Here is a 22,087-nt window from a genome sequence, read left to right on the forward strand (position 1 = left end):
AATTTTCGCCGCAATCAGAATAAAGTTTCAACCATTCCTGGTTGATTATGAGCGAAAGCACACCGTTCCAATTTCTGTTTAACTCAGTTGCAAGCTCAGTAGTGACAAAGTTAAAACTGTACCAGCAATACCTACAACAAAAGAATAACTGTACACTTTCACTGCATTCCATTGATGTGCTCAAAGTCTCACACCCTCAACCATAAGCTAATCCTCAGGTAGAAGGCATTCATCCGTCAGAAATTTAAAACAACAAAATACCAACTGTAAACGTTTCCCATAAAAGCAGTGAAGCTAAGTGCATGCATGCACCTGTCAAACTTACAACAAAAGGGGTGACCAAGTTCCAGGATATAGGGGTGTCTAACTAGAGGGGTTTTACTGTATAAGTCACGTCGCCCCTAGACGGAAAGTCTGGAAGAAACGGCTGAGTGTCGCCTCTCTCTTCAAATTTAATAGATTAAACAATGCCAAAATTAAAGAAATCAATCAAATTTGGATCAAGTAAGGCGGACCAAATACTATCTAATAACGCCTCCTTCTTTTGTATAACTGGGATACTGGGAACGACCTGTCCTTCAGGTGCCTGAGCACTGCGGGTCGCAACTTTTCGTTGGTTTCATCTATAGACATTTCGTAGGACTCCTTGGACGAGGGATCGGCCCGTCGCAAGGCGTCTATCTGTACACAGGACAGCACAACACAGGAAAACATCCATGGTTTGAGTGGGATTTTGGATGGAACACGCTATTTATTTATGATCTGCGTGATCGTTGATCTACATATGCTGATCCCACGTCACGCAGTCCAATTCTTCATGTTTTTACACTTCGTTAAATTTCACAATTCTCTCAAATGCACCGCTACCACCTCACAGTCGTGCCACTCTCCGCAGCTCACAGCTCGGTCCCCCTTCACACACACTGACTTCTCAATCATCTCCTTTCTTAATACTGTAACTTTTAATGCAATGCAATCCTCTGCGTTCCCACGTACTTCAGGTACCGCTATACCACTCAGAATCGGCTGTCCATTTCGGATCGCAAGCTTACAATATTCCAGAATATAAAGGAATACAAAGAAATCGTAAACTAACAAAAGAAAAGCAGGACAATACAAAACCTTATGACCTTGCAATTAAAAGTTGGGTTTCTTACACTGTAGCATACACCAGTACAGGGATTGATGAGCGGTTACAGTGAGCCTTTCGGCCAATGAATGTGAAATGTCAATGCTACAAGCAATCCGGTTGGTCGTCAAAACCAGCACTCAAAGGATCGCAGAACTAAAGGAAACACTAGGGACACCCCTCAAAGGAAATTCTTGGATTTACGCTGCACGCTCGTTGAACCTGATGACTGTATTGTGTCCTGACCAAGGGTAGCGGAATATTAACATTCCTCATTGATTGCACTGGTTACAGCGATAAAATGATGATGATGAGATCAATTACATCTCACTGTGTAAATCGTACGCAGTGGGACATCATTCCACAGCTACACTTACCCTTCGACTGCTGTGAAAAGCGTAGAAACAAAATTACTTTAGACGAGTTACAGTTAGAAGCGCTCCTCAAGAACATACTCGCCCACAACGACGAATTACGATTGGCCAGCCATAAAGTTAAGCTTATCGAAGAACAAGAATGGAAATTGAAACAGGCAAATAACAAGCACCAACCTCCAGGGCTGTCCTCTGTAGGCGCAGCCACATTAGCTGCCGTTGTTGCAGAAACTGATGGCCTAAATTTGTAAAGTGGAAGGAAATGCAGTTCTGTCGTGTTCAAGCCTAGGATAACAAACAGCATTTACACGTCAAGTGACGGCTTGCACGGGCAACAGAAATGGCCCCAGTGAATGGGTCTCCCGGAACAAGGTCCACCAGTAAGAGTTTAGCAGTTGGAAGAAGGTAACCTGATCGGTTGTGCTTCTGGAAACTACAAATGAAGTTAGATCTATCATTTTCGAGACGGCAGACCTGTTTTTAGGAACAAATAAGATAGATGAATTACAAACCGACCTGAGGGAAGCTGCCAGGAGGGTTTCGAGGTCCATCTCTGTCCTCGTCCTCAGGGTACTGAAGTGGTGGTCATCCACCAGTCACACGGGGCTGGAGCAGGTATATATAAGATACGGCGGAGAGCCCCAACTATTCAGGGTATAATTTAATAGGGGCACGGCCCGCCACACCCCCACACCCCCCGATCATGGTGGCCATCAGCTGAAGTGATCTTCCCACCATGCCGCGGAGGCCTTTAGCCGAAACGGCCCCTTCCTCTCTGGGTTCAAGCCCCAGAGATCCAACCAACCAAATTCCTTTGGACAACTTGCCTGACGGGATAACCTCCCATCAGCAACAACAGATCCCAGTTTGAATGGTCGAGGCTCCGGCCACGACGTAACCCTGTTAGCGAGAGCAACATTTCCGTTTTTTCTAGTTAAGACCGTGTACCATTTCCAGCAATACACCTTGTGCACAGGAATTGTTTCATCCAGGAAGGGACGATGCTTGCGCTAGCGCAGGCCTCCGCCCTTAGTTAGCTTTTTGGTTGGTTGGCCCAACCACTTCAGTACCCTGAAACCTCGAAACGTTGGTCTCCTCATGTTTTAAACACTTGACACGGCTGATAGCCCGAGAAGATTTTATTGTACGTAGTCGAGGTGAAGGCTCAAGATTATACATTCATTTTCCTACTTTACGGTTTTAGTCAATAATATGTAGCAGTCACGCTCGTCCTCTTAAGCGCACAGGGTAAGTCTGATTTGTATATACAATTCCTAATAGTCTGTCCATCGTAGTCCTTTTATCTCAAATGAAGTATTCTAGAGAAGTTTTATATTGGACAAATGTCTTGATCTTTTTGTAGTTCAGGAAACATTTCGGCACTGAACAAGTTAAAAGATGTTTGCTTCAACATCTTAAGAGGGACTCGAACCCAGGATAGGTGTCGGGTCTGTGACCTTAGATCCTGTAATTTGCTCCGTCGATCTTTTATCGCGGTTACGTTCCTGTCGACAGAAACCATCCTCGTCAGGACTCCAATTCAGTGTCGAGGCCTTTGCCTCTGTAATCTTCTCTTCGAAGCAAAACACTTTGATCCGCGCGCCGTTGTTCTATCTCGCTTAATTTCGCGGTTAAAGGAAGCGCCCTTGCCTACAATCGAACTCAGGACAATTTTCCCTGAGTCCTGACCTTCCTGTGTTCTCTTATTTCACTTGACGAATAATCACGCCAGGGTAGGAGCAGGCCAGGTTTCTCGTTCACGAGCCGTAGAATCACATTAACTAAGGGGAAATACAACAGTTTTTTGCAAATTTATCGTATGGAACACAGGGCAGTTTTCTGTAAGGTGACCACGCTCACTGTGACAAATCCTATGAAAGGTAAAGTTGTCTCTGGTGCTTAATAAACATCACGCCATGAAGACTCATGGCTTCACATATTCTTAACCTTTGCAGTAGATCCAGAGCGTGGGCAATGGATGAGAGGCTGGGTGGGATACATTACTGGTCTGGCCGCAGTGGCGAGGAGGGAAATGTGTATTCCAGCTGCCAAGAATTGAACCATGGTTGTCCAGTCTATAGTGTAGCCACTGCCCTGCAGTGACTGAGTTACTCTTTAATCTCTTTTAGGACATACACAGAATTTTACTGGCATTTGGTTTCCTGTATTTGATAATGTTGTAGTAAACATATTCTAGGTAGTCTCTGATATGTGAAACTACAGAAAACCGTATACATTCACTGTTATCATTAGGACATAACACATCCGCACACTACATTCAGCTTTATTTTTTTAAGCTTCCTTTGCGTATGTTGGAGGCCTCATAACCTTGACATTGCTTTGAACCCGAGGTGATTAAAGTGCGGCTGTGTCTACGTCCATACTCACATTTCATTAATTAAGTTGTGAATTAAAAATTAAACCGCTATTACAAACGTTACACATCGAATATGCAAGATCACAGTACAAGCAAATCATTCTCCCAATGTCCGTACTTCATTCCTGACATTACCATACAATGTTTCTGTGACATGCGATTAATAATGCAAAGATGACAATATGGCGACCAAAAAGTAACTAAGCAGAATGTGATTGCACAGAATCAATTCATTATTCAAGGCTAAACTACATTTCTATAGGTACAAGAAAACAAAGGACTTACATGTTTTTGCTTTTGTTTTTGAATTTAATTTGTACAGATCTTAAAATTAATATGGGCTCCTGTCTAACACATGTGACTGCCATGAAGCTAACCAAACTAATTCCTCATCTCGCCACAAGAGGACTCGGCTTATTTCACATTGTTTGGTGCAATAACAATGTAGACTTTTTGACATTGTTGTTGAGTGTAATACACGTCAGACGTTTTGGCCTCTCGTCTGCACAGACGAGGAGTCAGTCTCTCGTTTCTGAGGCTGAGTGAGAATCTCGTACCTGACGAGAAGACGAAGTCCGGAGGTTTCTGACTCGTGCTTTATTAAATGAAAGGCGTCTGGACATCAGTTAATTTAATATATATATCAATCTTAAGCTTGGAATTAGTAAATTTGTGATGGTTCCAGGAACTAGCTTCTTTTCACTCGTCCTCTAGTACACACTGAGTACATTTTCGGTGTACAAACTAGGTGACTCTCCTTGCCACTGCGCGCAGATTGGTTCTGAAGTCAACCCACCGTTCAATCCACTGGGTACCCGAGACGCTTTCCAGGTGGTAAAGCGGATGGAACGTGCATCTTTTGCTACTGACATTCGTCTAATGCCGGGATTAAGAATATGCGAAGGTATACCTCCACTTTCCATACGCCGCAATGTCTTTGTGCTTAATTAATTACAGAGAGAATTTCACCTTCGAGTGCAGCGTGCTGGCTACCATTGCTAGTAGAAACATTCGTTAAGAGTAAGACAGACGTAAGACAGTCTCTAGACTTACTGCAGCGAGCCAACAAGCCTTCGAGAGAAGTGACCCCTGCAATCAGAGGCACAGCTGCGAATTTCCCGGAGTCCAGCATTTCTCCCGGAGGAGCCGGAGGAAACACCTCTTCTTCACCGAACTCGGTGTCGGTCGTGGGCAGGGACGGGAATCCGAACAGCAACGGCTTTGACACCAACAGACGCAAATGTGACCGACGTTTGCACGAGCGGACAACAATGATCGTGAATTACCTTGAAGAAAGTGCACGTTAAACGTCTGTTCAGAAGCACGAGAGAACAAGCTCTAATAAATGTACATGTTTTAACGCTCTCTTAATTACTTAATTATTATAGCGGGTAATATAAAACTCTTCGTCCATTTTAAGAAATATCAAGGCAATTTAGTCATACTTAAGGCTCACACAATCTGCTACCTGTAAAACTGACTGTGTCGTAGCCGTTCATGAAAACTTGCGTCGCTCTGTATAACGCGTAACCTCCTCTCTAGGAATGAATGTTTCAAAAGCAAAATCGCCAAACCAGAAGTGGCTGGCTTGTCAGAGTATGGACAACAAGATTGTCGTATTCTCAGCTTTGAATCACAAGAAGACCTTCAGTGGACACGTGGTCGCTGGTTACGCTTGCACTCTTGAGGTGTGTCTCATTCCCTACAAATGAGAATTGCATCTGATGCTGCGGTGTCTTGGGCTCCTGGCTAAAAGTTTTGCCGTGAAAATAAGTACATAGCAGTAACGAAGATAAAAGCTCAGAGGACTAATATTCAGGAGCTGATATTTCAGAAGACACAGAAACTCAATAAACGTACATCGTGTCAACTGCGCGTTCTCTCTTTGCACACGGTGAAAAACTTTGATTTTGAAGACCTTTCAATGCTCATTCAATGTAAGGGCAGACATGACAAAAGACGAAACGATGGAATTTCTTGCATGTATATTACTGCGTATTCTTCAGAAGCAACATTTTTAACTTTTGTGGGCATAGTAATTGATGACGCTACTCTATGGCTGTCTGTCAGTGAGAATTGAAGATCTCTTGTCTGCAAGTGTGAATATGGCTGTCTCATGGGTTTTTACTGGTAGACGTTCGCCGAAAACTTCTACCAGAAGACAACCATCTTCATGGTGACATTTCTTCGGTGGTGTATGCAAGAGTCCAGCATGAATTAATGCAGGAGCATTGCAAAGACATGGTATTTAAAAGAATTATGACTGCTGTAGTCAGTGTACCTGATTCTTTTAACGCCACGTGACCTAAACCAAAGACATTTAAAGGTGTTCCTTGACTAAATTCAAAGACGAAGTTGCGCGAGCTTTGTTTCATCATTATTAGAAGAGACCAAAGTTTTCCTTATCGAAAAAGGACAACCAGTCAGTGGCATTGAACGTTCAAATTCGTGACGCAAATTTCCAGGCAGTTGAATCAGCTAAATACCAAACCTCATGGGAAATGCCAATTTGTAAGTAAAATGAACAATGCCTTGCCCTTCTGGGGGTTATTACAGTTATTTCATTGACAGCTGATTCATAATTCTTGTCACTTTCAAAACTGCTAGAAAATATTTTATCAATAAACACAAGATGAGTCGTGGTTGGTGGTGGATGAACGCACTCAACAATTCCAGCAGCCATATGCAATTGTCTACGTACGTACACTTCCGTTTGAGCAGAGCATTGTTCTCAACATTTCAGAATATCTGATAGTCATTCAGGAGCATCGAAACAAGACGCTGAACACATTCTGCAGTTTATACGAATTGTTCTAGGCCCATATCTAAAAATGTGAGTGGCTTCTTCCTAAAGACAAATATCCGAATCTGTGGCAGGGGGCAGCCGATCGAAAAAGATATATTTGGAAGCACGTTTTTGAACTGGCTGTCTCTCATAAAGCTGAATAAATGTACACAAGGAAACAGTTGACAGACAAGAAGCGTCAAACCGGAAGTGCAACACTTGGTAGCGGCAATGATGGCTCAATGGTCACTTTGGGTTTTCATTACAAATAAACATCCCATTTTTATAAGAATAACAATTTTATTGAACATGTTTTAACATAAATTAAAAACATTTAAAAGTAGCTTATTTTCCTTGAAAAAAATAACAAAACCAATCATAACATTTTTTTTGTCTAACACCGCTTGTTGAAACGTCGGTTCACCATTTGTTTTGATATAACCCTGAGGGGGCGGACAGTACTCGTTCTGCTGTATGTCGGCTGCAGGCCCAGCATTGGCTGGTACTTTTGACAGACTATGCCGCCTGACTCACGGGTGTCATAAGTGCTGGTAAAAGACGGTCGTGCCTGTTGCAAACCTGGCATCCCATGCATGGCACCTACTCCGCCCGCCCACCAAACACTGCCGTAGATTCCGGCATATGTCGCATATTCTTCTTCACCCGGCGTGGCTGGCCTTCCCTGTTAAAAAAAACAATAATTAAAGACTATGGCGAAAGTTAAGTCCTTGTCAGATTTACAAAGTAAATGTTTTATTTAATGAATAATTTACTCAGATATTAAGGCACTACCCTCAGTGGTCCGTGGCCTAGTGGTTAGTGTCCTTGCCACTGGACCTGGACCCACAGTTCGCAGGTTCAAACCCGGTCGAGGGTGATAAAAATCCATAGCACAATATCCTTCGCCCCATGTCTTAGATTTACGAAAGGTAAACCTGCAAGCATGAGAGAATTAATGTTGTTCAGCAAAACTCAGCGGCTGTGTTTCTCACTCACGTGTATCCTGATCCCTATTACATGGCTGTAGCAGACAAAAATCAGGATTGACTAGAAATTGTGTGGAGGCAGTTGGCTGGTCACTCACTACTCACAAATGCACCCTACAAGACTAATGGGGACAAGTTGCCCGAGAATCTGTCCTGGGACGGGTCAATAGGCCCAATCCTTGTAGTAGATGATTATTATTATTATTAAGACATCTGTAGAAACTGCGTGTATTAAAGGTTTTAAAACAGAGTCTACACCCTCTATTTGGTAAGGTGTCTGACAAAGGAACGCAACAGAAATCGAGCCTTAAAACCGTATGTCATGTATATTCAGAATTATCAGGAATAGCGAGTTGTTTGAGTGTGTAAAGCTGCAAGAAGGTTTGTGGGTTCTGTCTGCTCAGAACGTCCTGCACACCTCCAATCTTATTTTCTATCTAATGCCCTCTGTTGGGGTTTCACAAATTATATCCCCGATGTTTAATGCTTAAGACATTTGGAAAAAAAAATTCAGGTAGTATTTACAATTAAAAGTATTCTGACTGACATACCATTCATTGACTTTAAATTGGGTTCACAGACAAACTTCTGGCACGAAGGTTACCTTGACATTTTGGGTCACGAGCCTCGCATAAAACTAAGCATTTTGAAATTACAGGACACACATATATGATGCACATAAGATTTTGAAAGCGTTGATGGAAATATTTGGTGGGCTTTGGTTCAACCCTACCGCTCCTAGAAAGCTAGGCGTCTTTAAAGTTTTCTGAATGTGCTGTTGACTGCTCTCATACTCCACTCTAACAAAATGATGACCAACCAGTGGAAGGTGATTGTTGTAGCTTGAACTGGTTTCGAACGCATTGGCTAATTATAATCTGTGAAATCAAAAATGGTATGTTTCATCTCCACAAATTGAAACCTTTTCCTAGAGTGGGTGAAGTTACTCGCTGGTGTTAGTTGGCAAACTTCCATGTCGCTCTGCAGCATGGATCACTAAAGACAGTAAGACACGAACAACACTTAATCGGCTCACTGCCATTATATAATATACTGTGAAATTAATACATACCGACAGCCTGCTGAAATCGACGTCATATGGCCAGATAAGGTGCCAGAGGATTCCCCACACCACCCGCAATGCGGCAGCTACAATTATGGATGTGATCTAGAAACAAAAATAGTTGCGTCACCATGTGCAAATCAAGGAGAACAAAGATACATACTCATTACCACAACAAGCTCAACGTTCACATGGCCACTGATAGATGGCAGCACAAATAATTGATAGATGCTTTTCAGCTGACAATGCTGACGGATGGACTGGACGTCTCCGTGAGTTGATTTCTTTATTCTGAGCGGAAAGAATTCCTCATTGGAAGTATGGCATAAATGATAATAGCAAGATCGGAAAGGTTTACTCTTTGGAGTACACACAAGTTCTAAAGTCATTTATGTTGTTCGGAACAACATCAAAAATTTCATATGGATACTAATATATTGTTGCATGAGCAGTTTACATTGACATTTACAAATGGCAGCTAACAATTACTGGCTAAAAGGAGCAACAGACACACAGACATTGATACTGTGAGTTCAGACACGTAGTGCAAAGAATTTATAACTCCATGACGCATAATTCTTATCGAGGAAAGAGAAATTTCCAAACGTTCGCTACAGTTTTAGCAAGTGTCCCCCAGCGGATATCTTCATACACTCATACCTTATTTCCTTACGATAAATTTTAATAATGTCTTCCTTTATTATCTTAATTCTTATAATTGGTTCTTCCCTTAAGGGTCGTCACCTAATATTTCGTGAAGACTATGAATTATAGAGTTCCCAATTATGCAATTGGTCCCATCGCAAAAGAAATATAGAATACCAATTCTTCATTTGCTTTAACACAATGGGCCCTGTAAACGTTCTCAGAGTTTTATTAAAATTGTTCATTCATGATGAGAAAATTAAGTTGGAGACGGAAAATTTTCTAACGTGCATTTATTGAATTCGACGTATCCAAAGCTGGATTTACTGCCATCTTCGGGGGGTCGGATGCCCATGGTCACAACGTTTCCTGTAGTAACAGCCCTGAGATCGAACCCAGTTACGGTTTAAACTCAGGCCACATTTGTTAAGCGACTGACGAAAACCAAGAAATTTTCTGTTCAATCGAATGGAATAGCTCATGAATGAAAGTCAGAAAGTTTAACTACTTGGCAATTATAATGACCAATAGTGGTCATCAAAACATGATTTTTCTGGTGATAGGAACATAGAAATGTCAGGTTCGTTACAAAACCAACTTCTGAGATTAAATCCACTTAGAAAAATTGTGATAGTAGGGATATTTTATTGGCAGGTGACTAGATTAGTTGAAAAATAAATCAATAAAGTAACTCAAACACAGACAATTCTTAACATTTCTTAAGCAGACTACAAGAAATAAACGTCAAACCTGTGACCCAAAACACAAGACGTTCTTCAATTTTCCAAGTACAACTTTCTTTTCTTTAGATTATCGAAACGTAAAATTTTTGGGAACATGGTAGTGTCAAAAGATCATTATGAAGTTTTGTCCATATTCACCGTAGTACCACAGAAGAACGCTTAGAATTTTAGGCAGAGAAAAACTGTTACTCTCTTAGACCAGCACCCAATTGTCAAGACCCCAAAGACCCAAGTCCCAAAGACCACCCATTGTCAGTTCTTTTCGTAAAAAGTCTTATATTTATTCGTAGCCACTGTAAGAAGGCTATATTCTGGGTCAATAAAGACGTGTGCATTTGTTAAGATAACATTTTACGGTAAAACGTCTCAAGACGAGACGGAAAAGTACGACGAAATAAGAAACGTAAACATTAACATACTGATTTTGCCTCGATTTTATATTACTTATGTTTATTTTAGAAAAAGCAGAATACAGAATATTGCATATGGGGCCCCGATGGCTGAAACAAAAAATGTAAGGTAAATCCGGGAGAGATGCCGCGGCGGGAGAGACGCCGCATTTTCTAATTCGGTGGGTTCCGTTAATTCTATTCCGATGTCAGTACATTTCCTTGTTCAGTGAGCCAAGAGAAATGTTGTGAGTGGACGCAATGAAAATCAGTGCTGTTTTGCGAGAGTTATAACTGATTTTATGCGGTGAGTTTGATAATTTTATGCTCGAAGTTATTTCTATTGTTCATAAGATGTGTCTTTATTAGTTCCAATCGAAGTAACTATGAAATCACGATACATTACAAGTTCCCAGCGTTGCTGGTCTTAACTTTGCACGACGTGGCCGCCATGTTGGTTATTGGGTAAGGCAAGTGGGAGGGCGCGGCGTCTCTCCCTGAAGATAAGGAGAGACGCCGCAAGAAATTAAGGGAGAGATGCCGCACTTAAAAAAATACCGCATCTGATTTAAAAAATCATACATATACAATATAGGGTACTCAAAAATGCCTGGTCTATTGCATTATCTTATATTATTGAGGAAAATTAGTCCAGTGTTGAAAATACCGAGAAAATAATCAACTGCAAGGAGCAACTGGCTTCTGTCCTCACTGAAACAACCAACATAGAGGAAATGCGAAAGAAGCAAAGAGGAAAAAAGCAAAGGTGAACAGTCCGAGTACTTCAGGTCTACAAGGTTGAAAAACTTAAAAAAAGAAGTTCTAATCAAGAGACCCCTGAAAACTGTAACACCAACAAGTGCTGTGAGTACTGGGAAAACTGGCTGCATGAGTTCTGCTCTCCGTACAAATTTCATTGACTAACGCTTAGACTTTAAATTCACTGGTTTGCACTTAGACTCCAAGCAACCTCTGGAACATTTTTCTTTCAAGTTACTTGATAATTGAAAATTCATTTGAATATTCGTTAACTTTTCAATTTTAATTGGTATTCACATATTTTCTCCATTTTAATGTTAACATTAATTCATTAGTTTGAATAAAGTTCATCAGTTTTCATTTTCATTTGTTTCTTTTTGAATTCAAGGATGTTTTCAAAGAGCGGCATCTCTCCCGGCATGTCCGGGAGAGACGCCGCAAAGACAACTTTTTTTTATCGCCCTGTATCTCTGAGAATTAATTTGCTTTAGATATTTTGTTTAAGAATTGGTATAATAGAGGTCTTAAATATAATATCTCTGAATTTTCAGCCGTTTTGACCATTTTCGGATTGAGTTAGAACAAATGTTGTAAAAAGTGCGGCATCTCTCCCGGAATTACCTTATGAGGTTTGTATGACTGTATTCCGGAAACCGATCATATACATAACCGATATAAGAGCTGACGGTATCCTAATAAATCGGCACGTAGTTTTCTGAGTTGTCAAGTCTTACATTTTGTAAAAACGTCTACCCACATGATTGAAGCTGTAGGCTCATCCGTGATATCAGAATCATATTCTACAGTCCATCGTGTAATATTGTTGTGCATTCTACACAACAGGGAAAGGAAGTAGCGCGTTTCTCCGAAACGTCGAATGCATCTTTCAAGTACACATAACATAAAAGTACAGGAGTCAACAGTGAAAGACCACCTTGAAAACCTTCAATATTAAACGAAATAAGAACATCAATGTTTTGATAATTAAGATTGGATTGATCTAGCTCCGGAGCATAATGACACGATATTTTGTTGGCAGAAGTGACCTTCTGGGTCAAACTGCATCATAGGTAGCCACTTGTTATTGACGTCAAAAACATTTCCTGTGAAAGCATAAAATGAGTGCGTTATGTCCCTCTTGCAGTATATGTAATTTTAACGATTACGTACAACTGGCATTTGTCACCTGGAAATGACGGATTGCAATAACATTTTGAACGCAACTGTTTGCATATGTATTCATACAGTATCAGATTAACTCACTGTTATAAAATGCGAGACGTCAGGGCACAAAGAAATCAAAGGACGCTTACTGAAAAATGGAGGTATGTCTGTCCTCTGAAGACAAGAATCCTCGCATATAATATCTGCATTTTTAAGACAATATCATGCAAGGAGAACTGTGTGTCCAAGCAGTTACAAGTTTTTCGTTTCTGCTGTACGATCTTGTAATAAACAGGCCAAACATATTTACTCAAGATAAATCGCACTCATAAACGCTGCAGATACCACCAACTCGCTCCATTCTGACTTAAAACAGTCTACATTACAAATATCAACTGATTATGACTACTTAAGAAAATAATTGCTGTTTATTCTGATAATCGCACAACATCCATAAATACTCTGTGTGTAAAACTCATGATGAAGAAGGTAATGTCACCGAGTTTCTTTCAAAAGGTTCTGGCATAATATTACAAACTTTATCATCTACTGTACATGTCATCAGTTTATTATATGCTTTGTACTTGTCACAAAAGCCCAACTACAACAATAAATGAATAGTCTCCAAGACCAGACGAGTAAAATTAACGTTGTTACCATAAAACCAAAAATAAATCTTGCTGTATGAGTTATACAAATTGCGGTACATAAATGGATGTCATTTATCATTACGGATAAGCAAAGATAATGAAGCAGTTAGTGCAATTACATAAAGAGACGACGTAATGCATTACGTGTACCAGAAGACATGCCTGCAAGAAATCGATACTTTGTAGTCAAGAGATAAATTTGATGTACTCGACACGGTGGTCTAGCGGTCAGAACACTAGCCTTGTAAGCCTGGGGTCCCGGGTTCAATTCCCGGTGGTGCTCAAATTTATAACTTGTGTTGGGCAAGGCCGTGGTCTAGGCATCACGGAGGTTTCCTCCGGGGGCTTCCCCGGTTTCTCCGTGGCATCCCAACAATTACTCCATTCACACACAGAAGAAGGCAATGGCAAACCACTTCTGATCATCTCTGCCAAGAATGTATATATGTATGAGCAGGTCCCTGACAACCTGAAGAGGTTGGAAGGATCCTGTTCATAATATATGGACCTGTCGTCAGACAGAACACTACAAATAAAAAAATAACTCGACATAACATACAGACAATAATACCAATTTGATAACAACACAATTTATTATATTATACTATGTTAACTGATATTTCCCATATCATGATGATTCATTTTCAAATTAAATTTTCTTTGGACAACGTCGGCATTCATAGATGCAATTTCACCGAAATTAAATTTAAGCCGAACATGGAAAAATATCGAGGAGAATCAAGGAAGGTGTGAAGTTATCCGAAATTATAAAAGTACGGAACCGATAACGGAAAGGCTGGAAGTGGATGAGGGATGAAGACTGGAAATACGTAATTCACCGTTGTATTTCAAATAAGTTTGTAGCCAGTCTTTTACAACAACAAGCATCCAAGCTTTTTCTGAATATTATTAAAGTTACAGGTCGGTGAAGAAGCAAGTTCACAAAATGGGGTTTTAGGTCCACGGATAAGACGAGAAAATCTCCATTTGGTTTATCCTACCATTCAAGTAGTTCTACTGGAAGTTTAAATATTTATTATTTCAGAATTAATTATAAACAGATGTGGGGAGTTACTATAAACACGCGTAATAGTAAAATGAGTGATGTTAAAACGTTGTTAAGCTCCAGACCTTTAGAAATATAAAAGGTACCAGTGCAACGCTAAGTGCTTCTCAGTTTTTGTTAATCTTTAATGAACACCGAAGACTTCAAATTCTCTTTAATCGCTGGAAAATAAGCTTAAAAAGTGCGCGTTCGGTTTTGAGTGCATACGTTACAACGATGTCTTTATTGCGAGTTCACAGATTACATTTAACTGATGCACATTTACTGAAAATACAAACACATTTTTTTAAAAACCTAATAATAACACAGACATCGGACTGTAATACTTAAATATTTAAAATATTTTAAATAAATGTCAAGGAAAAATCATAAATCATAATTTATGCCATGTATAATTTTATTTGAGAAAATCTATATCAATGATATTACACGCTCTCAGTGTGTAATTGGCTGTTTTCCAGGATTTTACGACGTGTAGTTTGACATACGTTTATCAAAACGTCCGTCATCAGGTCACTCTAAGGATCTCTGAAACGCCGATAAACTACCAGACTACACGACGCCTATCGTAGAAGGCATTCTTCAGAACAGATATAGCTCTATGCAAGTATCACGTAAATACTGGTGTTTAGTAAACAGCTAGTTCCGTTGTTATCTTTCTACGGTAACGCAACATTTTTAGTTTCGATAAGTTAAGAACAGTGACAGCTTCGAAAGCTCAGGAATGACGGGACAGAATTGTTTCACGCAGACACAACTAATGTACTTGCAAAACGCATTCACTCTCTAAATGTCTCCTAAGATGAAGAAAACAACGAACAATATAAATGTGCATGTTACAGACTGTTACTAAAAGCTTGGAATTTCTTGGACATGCTGTATATTATTACTTACTGTCTCTGGCGGCATCCGAACTCGCTGCTAATGCGAAGATTACTGGTGTTTAGTAAACAGCTAGTTCCGTTGTTATCTTTCTACGGTACGCAACATTTTTAGTTTCGATAAGTTAAGAACAGTGACAGCTTCGAAAGCTCAGGAATGACGGGACAGAATTGTTTCACGCAGACACAACTAATGTACTTGCAAAACGCATTCACTCTCTAAATGTCTCCTAAGATGAAGAAAACAACGAACAATATAAATGTGCATGTTACAGACTGTTACTAAAAGCTTGGAATTTCTTGGACATGCTGTATATTATTACTTACTGTCTCTGGCGGCATCCGAACTCGCTGCTAATGCGAAGATTACAAGAAGTAGAACTGCGATAACTGAGTAGTTGAAATACATCCTGTTACTTGTTGAGGTACCAGTAGCCCTGTCTTCAGGTCCAAGAAGGATTCTCTTACAAAATGGTGGCCGAGTCACACTGAACGATATAATTGCACCCCGTCACAAAAAACACGACAGAATATAAAAAAGATTCTTCCGTTTAATTATATCTTGATATCAACACCGTATTCGCCACGGTGGTCTAGCGGTCAGAACACTAGCCTTGTAAGCCTGGGGTCCCGGGTTCAATTCCCGGTGGTGCTCAAATTTATAACTTGTGTTGGGCAAGGCCGTGGTCTAGGCATCACGGAGTTTTCCTCCGGGGGTTTCCCCGGTTTCTCCGTGGCATCCCAACAATTACTCCATTCACACACAGAAGAAGGCAATGGCAAACCACTTCTGATCATCTCTGCCAAGAATGTATATATGTATGAGCAGGTCCCTGACAACCTGAAGAGGTTGGAAGGATCCTGTTCATAATATATGGACCTGTCGTCAGACAGAACACTAATAATAAATAAAATCAACACCGTAGCACATGCAAATTCCACTTTTACATCTGTAGTTACTTGTCTGTAAAAAAAATACAACTCTCCACTACTGTGCGAAAAATTCCTGTTTAATTACTATTACAGGCCTTTCGCTTTAATAATTCACTTGAAACGCGTAATACGGAACTACAGGAAAACTCTGTTAGAACAGTTCGGACACTGAGAATTGTTAATTAAAACACGTACATATCTTTGTTACAAAAAGAGTTCACTAATATTTCAGATGCGCTTGGCGAGGGAAAGTTGGTTGTATTATACATCCCGCTTTGCAGTAAAAACCACTCACTTTTTACCTGCAAGTAGGCCTAACCATCAATACAGTTCCTGAGTTGCTGAGTTCACCAGGTACGAATGATGTAACAACGATATTACTGTAACTTCATTTTTAATCACTCAAAACACTTATTTCCTTTTAAATTTCTAGATTAACATTGAGAAATTACGAATTATGCAAAACACGGAATAGTATTCACTTTTATACATTGATAAATATTAAATGTTTAATAAAAGAAAACGATTTAATTTACTTTGAAAGTTTAAATTCAAGTACAGTATCATACAACTTAGCACTGAGACACTGACAGAGTATAATGTCATGTCTGTAATTCAAACTGTATTTCGTTATTTCACATCGACAAAACATAACTATTTCAGTTGACTGTACGTAAGAATTTGATTTATCACACCTGTTCCTTCAGTCACTTATACACTCACACATCATTTAACCAGATCAGTTAATTAAATACAAATATAAGGTTCTCAGAGACACACATATTTCGTAAAAATATATCCAAAGGTTGAAACTTGCTCCTCAAATGAAACACTCCTTCTGCATTAACTGAGGGGTTGCGGGTGCAAGGGAGGTTCACACCAGAATACACCAAGTGTCGGTGCTAAAGGAGATGCACCCACCGGCGTGACGTCATCACTCGTGCTGGCAGCCTCCTCTCGGCAAACTGAGTGCCTGACCCAGGCACATCGCGACGCTAACCGAGGCACAACCACTTAGATAACTGGCCGCGCAGCTTTGCGCATGCGTATTCTGCAAACACAAAATAATACATTTATTGTTACTGCTCCTTTTATGTCCTGTAGTTAAAACATCGAATTCTTTTGACGGTAACACAAAGTTACATTTTTAAATAACCTATATTAGGGAGGGATAGCAGACCAGGGTACTGTTAAAACTGGCCTACATAATGTTTGTAGTTTGTCAGCAGAGGTGAATAAATGGTGGGTAGTAGACCTTCATTTAAATTAGATGTGTTATTGATAACTTCACTGTTTTCAGGTTTGTGGACTAAAGTGGTCTCCAGATGGCAGATACCTAGCTAGTGGTGGAAATGACAATGTGCTGTACATATGGCCAGTTGTGGCAGGACGAGCTTACTCACAACACCAACCTTTATACTCTCTCAGGTAAGTGGATACTTGATGATGTAGTTTCGTATTTGTGAAATGAGTGGACGTCATACTCTATCATATAAATTCCATGAAAATAATAAAATGTGATTGTAGACATATGTTGTATCTTGAAACTGTTCCAGTATTGGTAACTTGATTGTATTTTAGTCAAACATTCTTGGACTGTCAATCACATCAGTTGATTAAAAATCACCAGTGTTTCAGGGACCATCTCCATCATTGCTCTAGACACACAAATGATTTTCACAAGGGAAAGACAAACACGTTTTCAGTTTAGTAGAATTGCACTGCAAAAATTGTGACATTCCATTCCAATAGAGAGATGCTTATTTTCCTGCTGTGTTGTAATTTCCACTGTTTGTTTGTAGTGCACATCAAGCAGCTGTGAAGGCATTGGCATGGTGCCCATGGCAGCCGAGCATATTGGCAAGCGGTGGTGGAACAGGTGACAGATGCTTTCGCTTTTGGAATTTCAATACTGGTTGTTGTTTCAACACCATCGACACTAAGTCTCAGGTAAGGCCTGGATATTTACTGTATTTATGACCCCTTGACTGCCATGACTATTGAAAATACGAACTGCTTAGGCTGATGCACTGTTAAATTTGGTAGGTACAGTAGCACATCTATAGTTATTAAGTGGATAATTATTGTTTTATTGAAAAATCTAGGCAGCCATGTTAGTGTTGTGTCAAAAACCAGCATTTCAGAGACACTGATAATGGAGACGGAGCTAGTCTCTGAAACGTTGATTTTTCACTCCACATTGACATGTCTGGTCATTTGAGAAGATTTTATAACAAATAAGTAACGTGACTTGTGTTTGTCAATTTACAAACATCTGAAATGTGTGGACTGTTGCCTAACTACTGCATGATTATCTTGTTGAAGCTTGTAATAAAATGGCCATTACCTTCATATTCCACTACTGTCTTCTGTTTGTTAGACGTTATTACCACTAAGGGAAGGTTTATGAATGAAAAGTCTCGATATGTGTGTTAAACATTTTTTCATCCTCTTAGTTCATAATTGTCTTGAATTTTTAAATCTGTCAGTCATTTGTCTCCTTGGACTGGGTTATTTAGTGGATTTTGTTACTTCGTTGAATCCACTGAAAAGAACAAAGTAAAGTTACTAAGGCCTGTTTAGGCATTTAAGATATTAACTGCATTTCTAAAGAACTCTGTATTCTATGTTCTATTGGAATAAATATGGCTTTTATTTTGTCAATTTATCATGTTTACTTTAGATAATATTAAAGTTTTCCGTAGAGCGTGCACAAAATTTTATAACCTGCAAAGAAAATCCGTAGGGCTGCTACCACTATGCCCTTTAAATCCCTGTCGTTTAAAGGTTAATAGAGAAGCGATTGAAAATGAATTGGTTATTTCTGAAATGTTTGTATTGGGACATGTCTACGAAAGTTCACTCAGGATATTTTCATGTATTTTAAAATTATACATATATAATTGGTTAGTTGGAAGATAGGTTTATTTCACACTTATTTTTGAGCATCCTGTGGCTGAGATTTAATTCTTGTGGAACAGGCTCGAGTTACCAGCCACTTTTGTATATTATTGTCTGACTTAGTGTTTAGCACCAAAAGCATGATGTTTCTGATGCCCAATCAGGCACCCATTAACAAATATTTTGTAAACAAAAGTCTTCCCCCACTCTCTATTTGCTTCATCATAAATCACGAGTCAGTATACGTATTTATGCCGCAGTACATGGCACCAACATGAGAACCTGAAATCTCAGAAAATGTTTTTCCAATACTGTCATGGCAAACTTTGTAATTTATGTTTATTTTGATATTGTCCCTATCACCTTTACTCTGCCGTGCTTGAGGGAATGAAAGAATGGCCTCTCAATTTAGTCTCAACCCACAACTCCTATGCTTCTTCCTATTGACCTTTCTTCTGTCTCTGTTGTGTTTCTTAACCTATCATTGCCATCTTTATCACAGCCTCCATTATGAACATTTTCCTTTCACTTTCATGTTCAAAGCACACGAGGTCTATGCAAACATCGTCGAAGTTTGTTCACAAGGCGCATGCGTGATTAGGGTTTCGACAGATGAACGACATGGATATTTATTGCTAGAGTTACGCTCCTCTTGAAAGGGAATTCGAAGTCAAACGTCATCATCCAAAGGGAGAAAGTAAGTGAAGGCCAGAGACAAATGGAGAAAAATTCACAACAAAGAACTTATGGATTTTACTGTTGAAATTGTTATATTAGGACGATTAATTCAATGTTACTGAAATGGTTAGGTTATGTAGCATGCGTGAGCAAGGCGAGATATTTGTACAGCATTTTAGTGTGAAGCCTGAAGGGGCGAGGTAACTCGGACACGTAGGCATAGATATGAATATAATATTAAAATGGATCTTACAGGAGTAAGGTCTGGACTGGATTTATCTGGCTGAAGACAGGGACCAATGACAGTCTCTTTTGAAGACTGTGATGCAATCTCGGTTTTTGCGTTTAAGACTAGCTGAGCGACCATTAGCGTCTCAGGATTCAGTTTACATGATAATAGCGTCGTAGATTTATCTCTTGGCCTGAACTTCTTTCAAGCATTAAGACTGTTCCTTCGTATTGTCTGACGTCCTTTGGAGTCTGCCCCACCCCCAGGGGCTTGTGCCGCCAGAAGATCCTTGGGTGTCGCGTTCTCAGGCGTTCTTTGCTAGTGTACGAACCAGTGCTTTGGTGAGGCTTTTAACATTGTATTTATATTCGTAATTCTCGTTTCTTTTCTTGCGTCTTTAAATACTTGCGTGCACTTAATTCAAAAGATGTAATTATGTCAATTAACTTTGTCATATTTAAACATTAATAATCTTTTCCCTTGAATCATGATATCAGCTTCTGATTTAAGTGAGTGAGAACTCGTGCAATGAAAACGGATAGAACAAGAAGCGGGAGGAACTTTTGAGTAGGCCTTGGCTTCCGCAATAAGAGATTTATTACCTAATGGAGGAGGTAAGCCATGGTCTTTTCTTGCCATAAATAAGGCAGTCATGATTTCTGGTGCCTGCCAGCTGTTTCATTTTACTCCCCTGTATTTTCTAGCGTGGCCGATCTCCACGGAGCAGAGTCCTTGACAATCTAACATATTCCAGTCCAGAGCTCAAGCAACCAAGAACACCCGGTTCGAACCCGAACTCGGCATTAGTCCGATGTTACCCCATTTCGAATTTCTTCGTCCAAGTGGCTGTTGATGGACTCCAGGAGGATGGCAGAGGAAGGGTCGACGTCCTACAGGGACAATAATTTAGCAGTTTGCAGCTTCGAGGGCAGTCAGGCTACGTGAGTTTTTTCTTGTGTGTCTGCACTAAAAGTGTCAGGATACTCGACTCACGTCTTCAGGCGATTGGCTGGCGGTGTTATACTCGCAAAGAGAACCAGTCGCCTGGTACGGCCAGACGCAGATTACGGTATAATATTAAAATGGAGCGTAAATAAATATAAAGTCTTCCGTGGAATCATCTGGCGCAGAATAGCAAACAAGATAGCGAGTCTTCGGTTCGGTAATAGGCGGGAAATTGTTTTGACAAGAACGGAGAAACTGTCGACCTAATTACCCGCTGCAATACCGACTGAGAATTCGTGGCCACTCCATTTTGTTAAAATGGCTGACTATGTATTGCGTGCAATCATTCTGCGACTGTTGGTGGTTGCAGTGAGGGATTTTCACTCGCGAAATTTACCCGTACGATGCACACGCTTTCGCTAAATCGTCCTAAGGGAATTTCTTCTTGTGTATGTTTTAAATAGCGCCTAATTAATTTAGAGACAATTATTTTGAAGAATATCACTTAAATTCGTGGCACTTATATCCTTCTCATCTCTGTGAAATATCCTAATTTTCCATCAGCCACCGAGTCAAAATATTTATTAGCGCTAATTTCGCCACGTTCTTATTATCGATTAAGCGACAAACATGTAAATTCTGGGTGTCGTTCATACATCATTTCATCAAAATCCGTCTGGAGGTCCTAGAGGGTAAAGATGCTGACACGCAGATGGACAGGCGTGTGTAAAGTAGGAATTTCATTTAACTTGTTCATATTAAACCATCGAGAACATTCGGCAGAATCACAGTTACCAGACGCCATTAAAATGGTCCGGTGGATGAAGCTTAGTCATGTGTAGGCACAAGAACTATTTGTGACTTCGTTTTGTACACGCTTTATCTAATTCTTATAATTTAAAATAAATATTAAAAGAGGATAATGTAACTTCGTATGTAGAAGGAGCAAGAAACGTTCCGTTTACTTACATACAGCAAATAGAGGAAGCTTTTCTAAGAAGGGCAGGGGAAATAAATTTCGACACGTTGGTATTAATGTAGGATAATGCTAACTCGTGTCTGAGGTCTAACCTTTAAGGATGAGGACCGGACTCTGGGCAAAATTAAGCATGTCCTATATAAGCAGAAGGTTTTGGAAGTCGTACAAGAACATAAATTCAGAGGCCGAATGTTCAGTCATGTAGTGCGGGTAGCAGCGATGGTTCGTTATCTTGAAAATGTTTAAACTAAAAATGCTCTCCTTCATCAGAAAATTATTGCTAATGGCTGAATTTTGCTTAAGAAACATCTCGTTCGTGCTCGTAAGGTTCTTTTACGCGCCGTAAATCTACGTCATGTCACCACCAGCTTTACTTTCCCTCCAGAGGAAGCTGTGCTATGGATTCTTATC

The 22,087-nt window shown here is 40.0% G+C and overlaps 1 protein-coding gene across 3 annotated transcripts; it reads right to left on the minus strand.

The window, feature by feature from the left end:
- Nucleotides 1-6,989: 6,989 nt before the first annotated feature.
- LOC147874124 (uncharacterized) lies at nucleotides 6,990-16,976 on the minus strand. 3 transcript variants are annotated; one of them, XM_087346942.1, is made up of 3 exons: nucleotides 15,339-16,976; nucleotides 8,724-8,819; nucleotides 6,990-7,347 (listed from the first exon to the last, which is right to left on the minus strand). In XM_087346942.1, the coding sequence occupies exons 1-3, from the start codon at nucleotides 15,351-15,353 to the stop codon at nucleotides 7,060-7,062; spliced, it is 399 nt and encodes a 132-aa protein (XP_087203068.1). In that variant the 5' UTR covers nucleotides 15,354-16,976; the 3' UTR covers nucleotides 6,990-7,059. The 3 variants fall into 3 exon arrangements, 2 of the variants coding, with proteins under 2 accessions (XP_087203068.1, XP_087203069.1); XM_087346943.1 differs by lacking the exon at nucleotides 15,339-16,976 and adding an exon at nucleotides 15,025-15,254; XR_015534637.1 differs by lacking the exon at nucleotides 15,339-16,976 and adding an exon at nucleotides 15,025-15,262 and having other exon boundaries at nucleotides 7,213-7,600.
- Nucleotides 16,977-22,087: the final 5,111 nt, after the last annotated feature.

This window comes from Zootermopsis nevadensis, unplaced genomic scaffold, assembly GCF_977971745.1.
Source record: "Zootermopsis nevadensis isolate Lab colony 2312 unplaced genomic scaffold, Znev_1.0 Znev_ptg000011l, whole genome shotgun sequence".
In the NCBI taxonomy this organism is placed as follows: Eukaryota; Metazoa; Arthropoda; class Insecta; order Blattodea; family Termopsidae; genus Zootermopsis; species Zootermopsis nevadensis.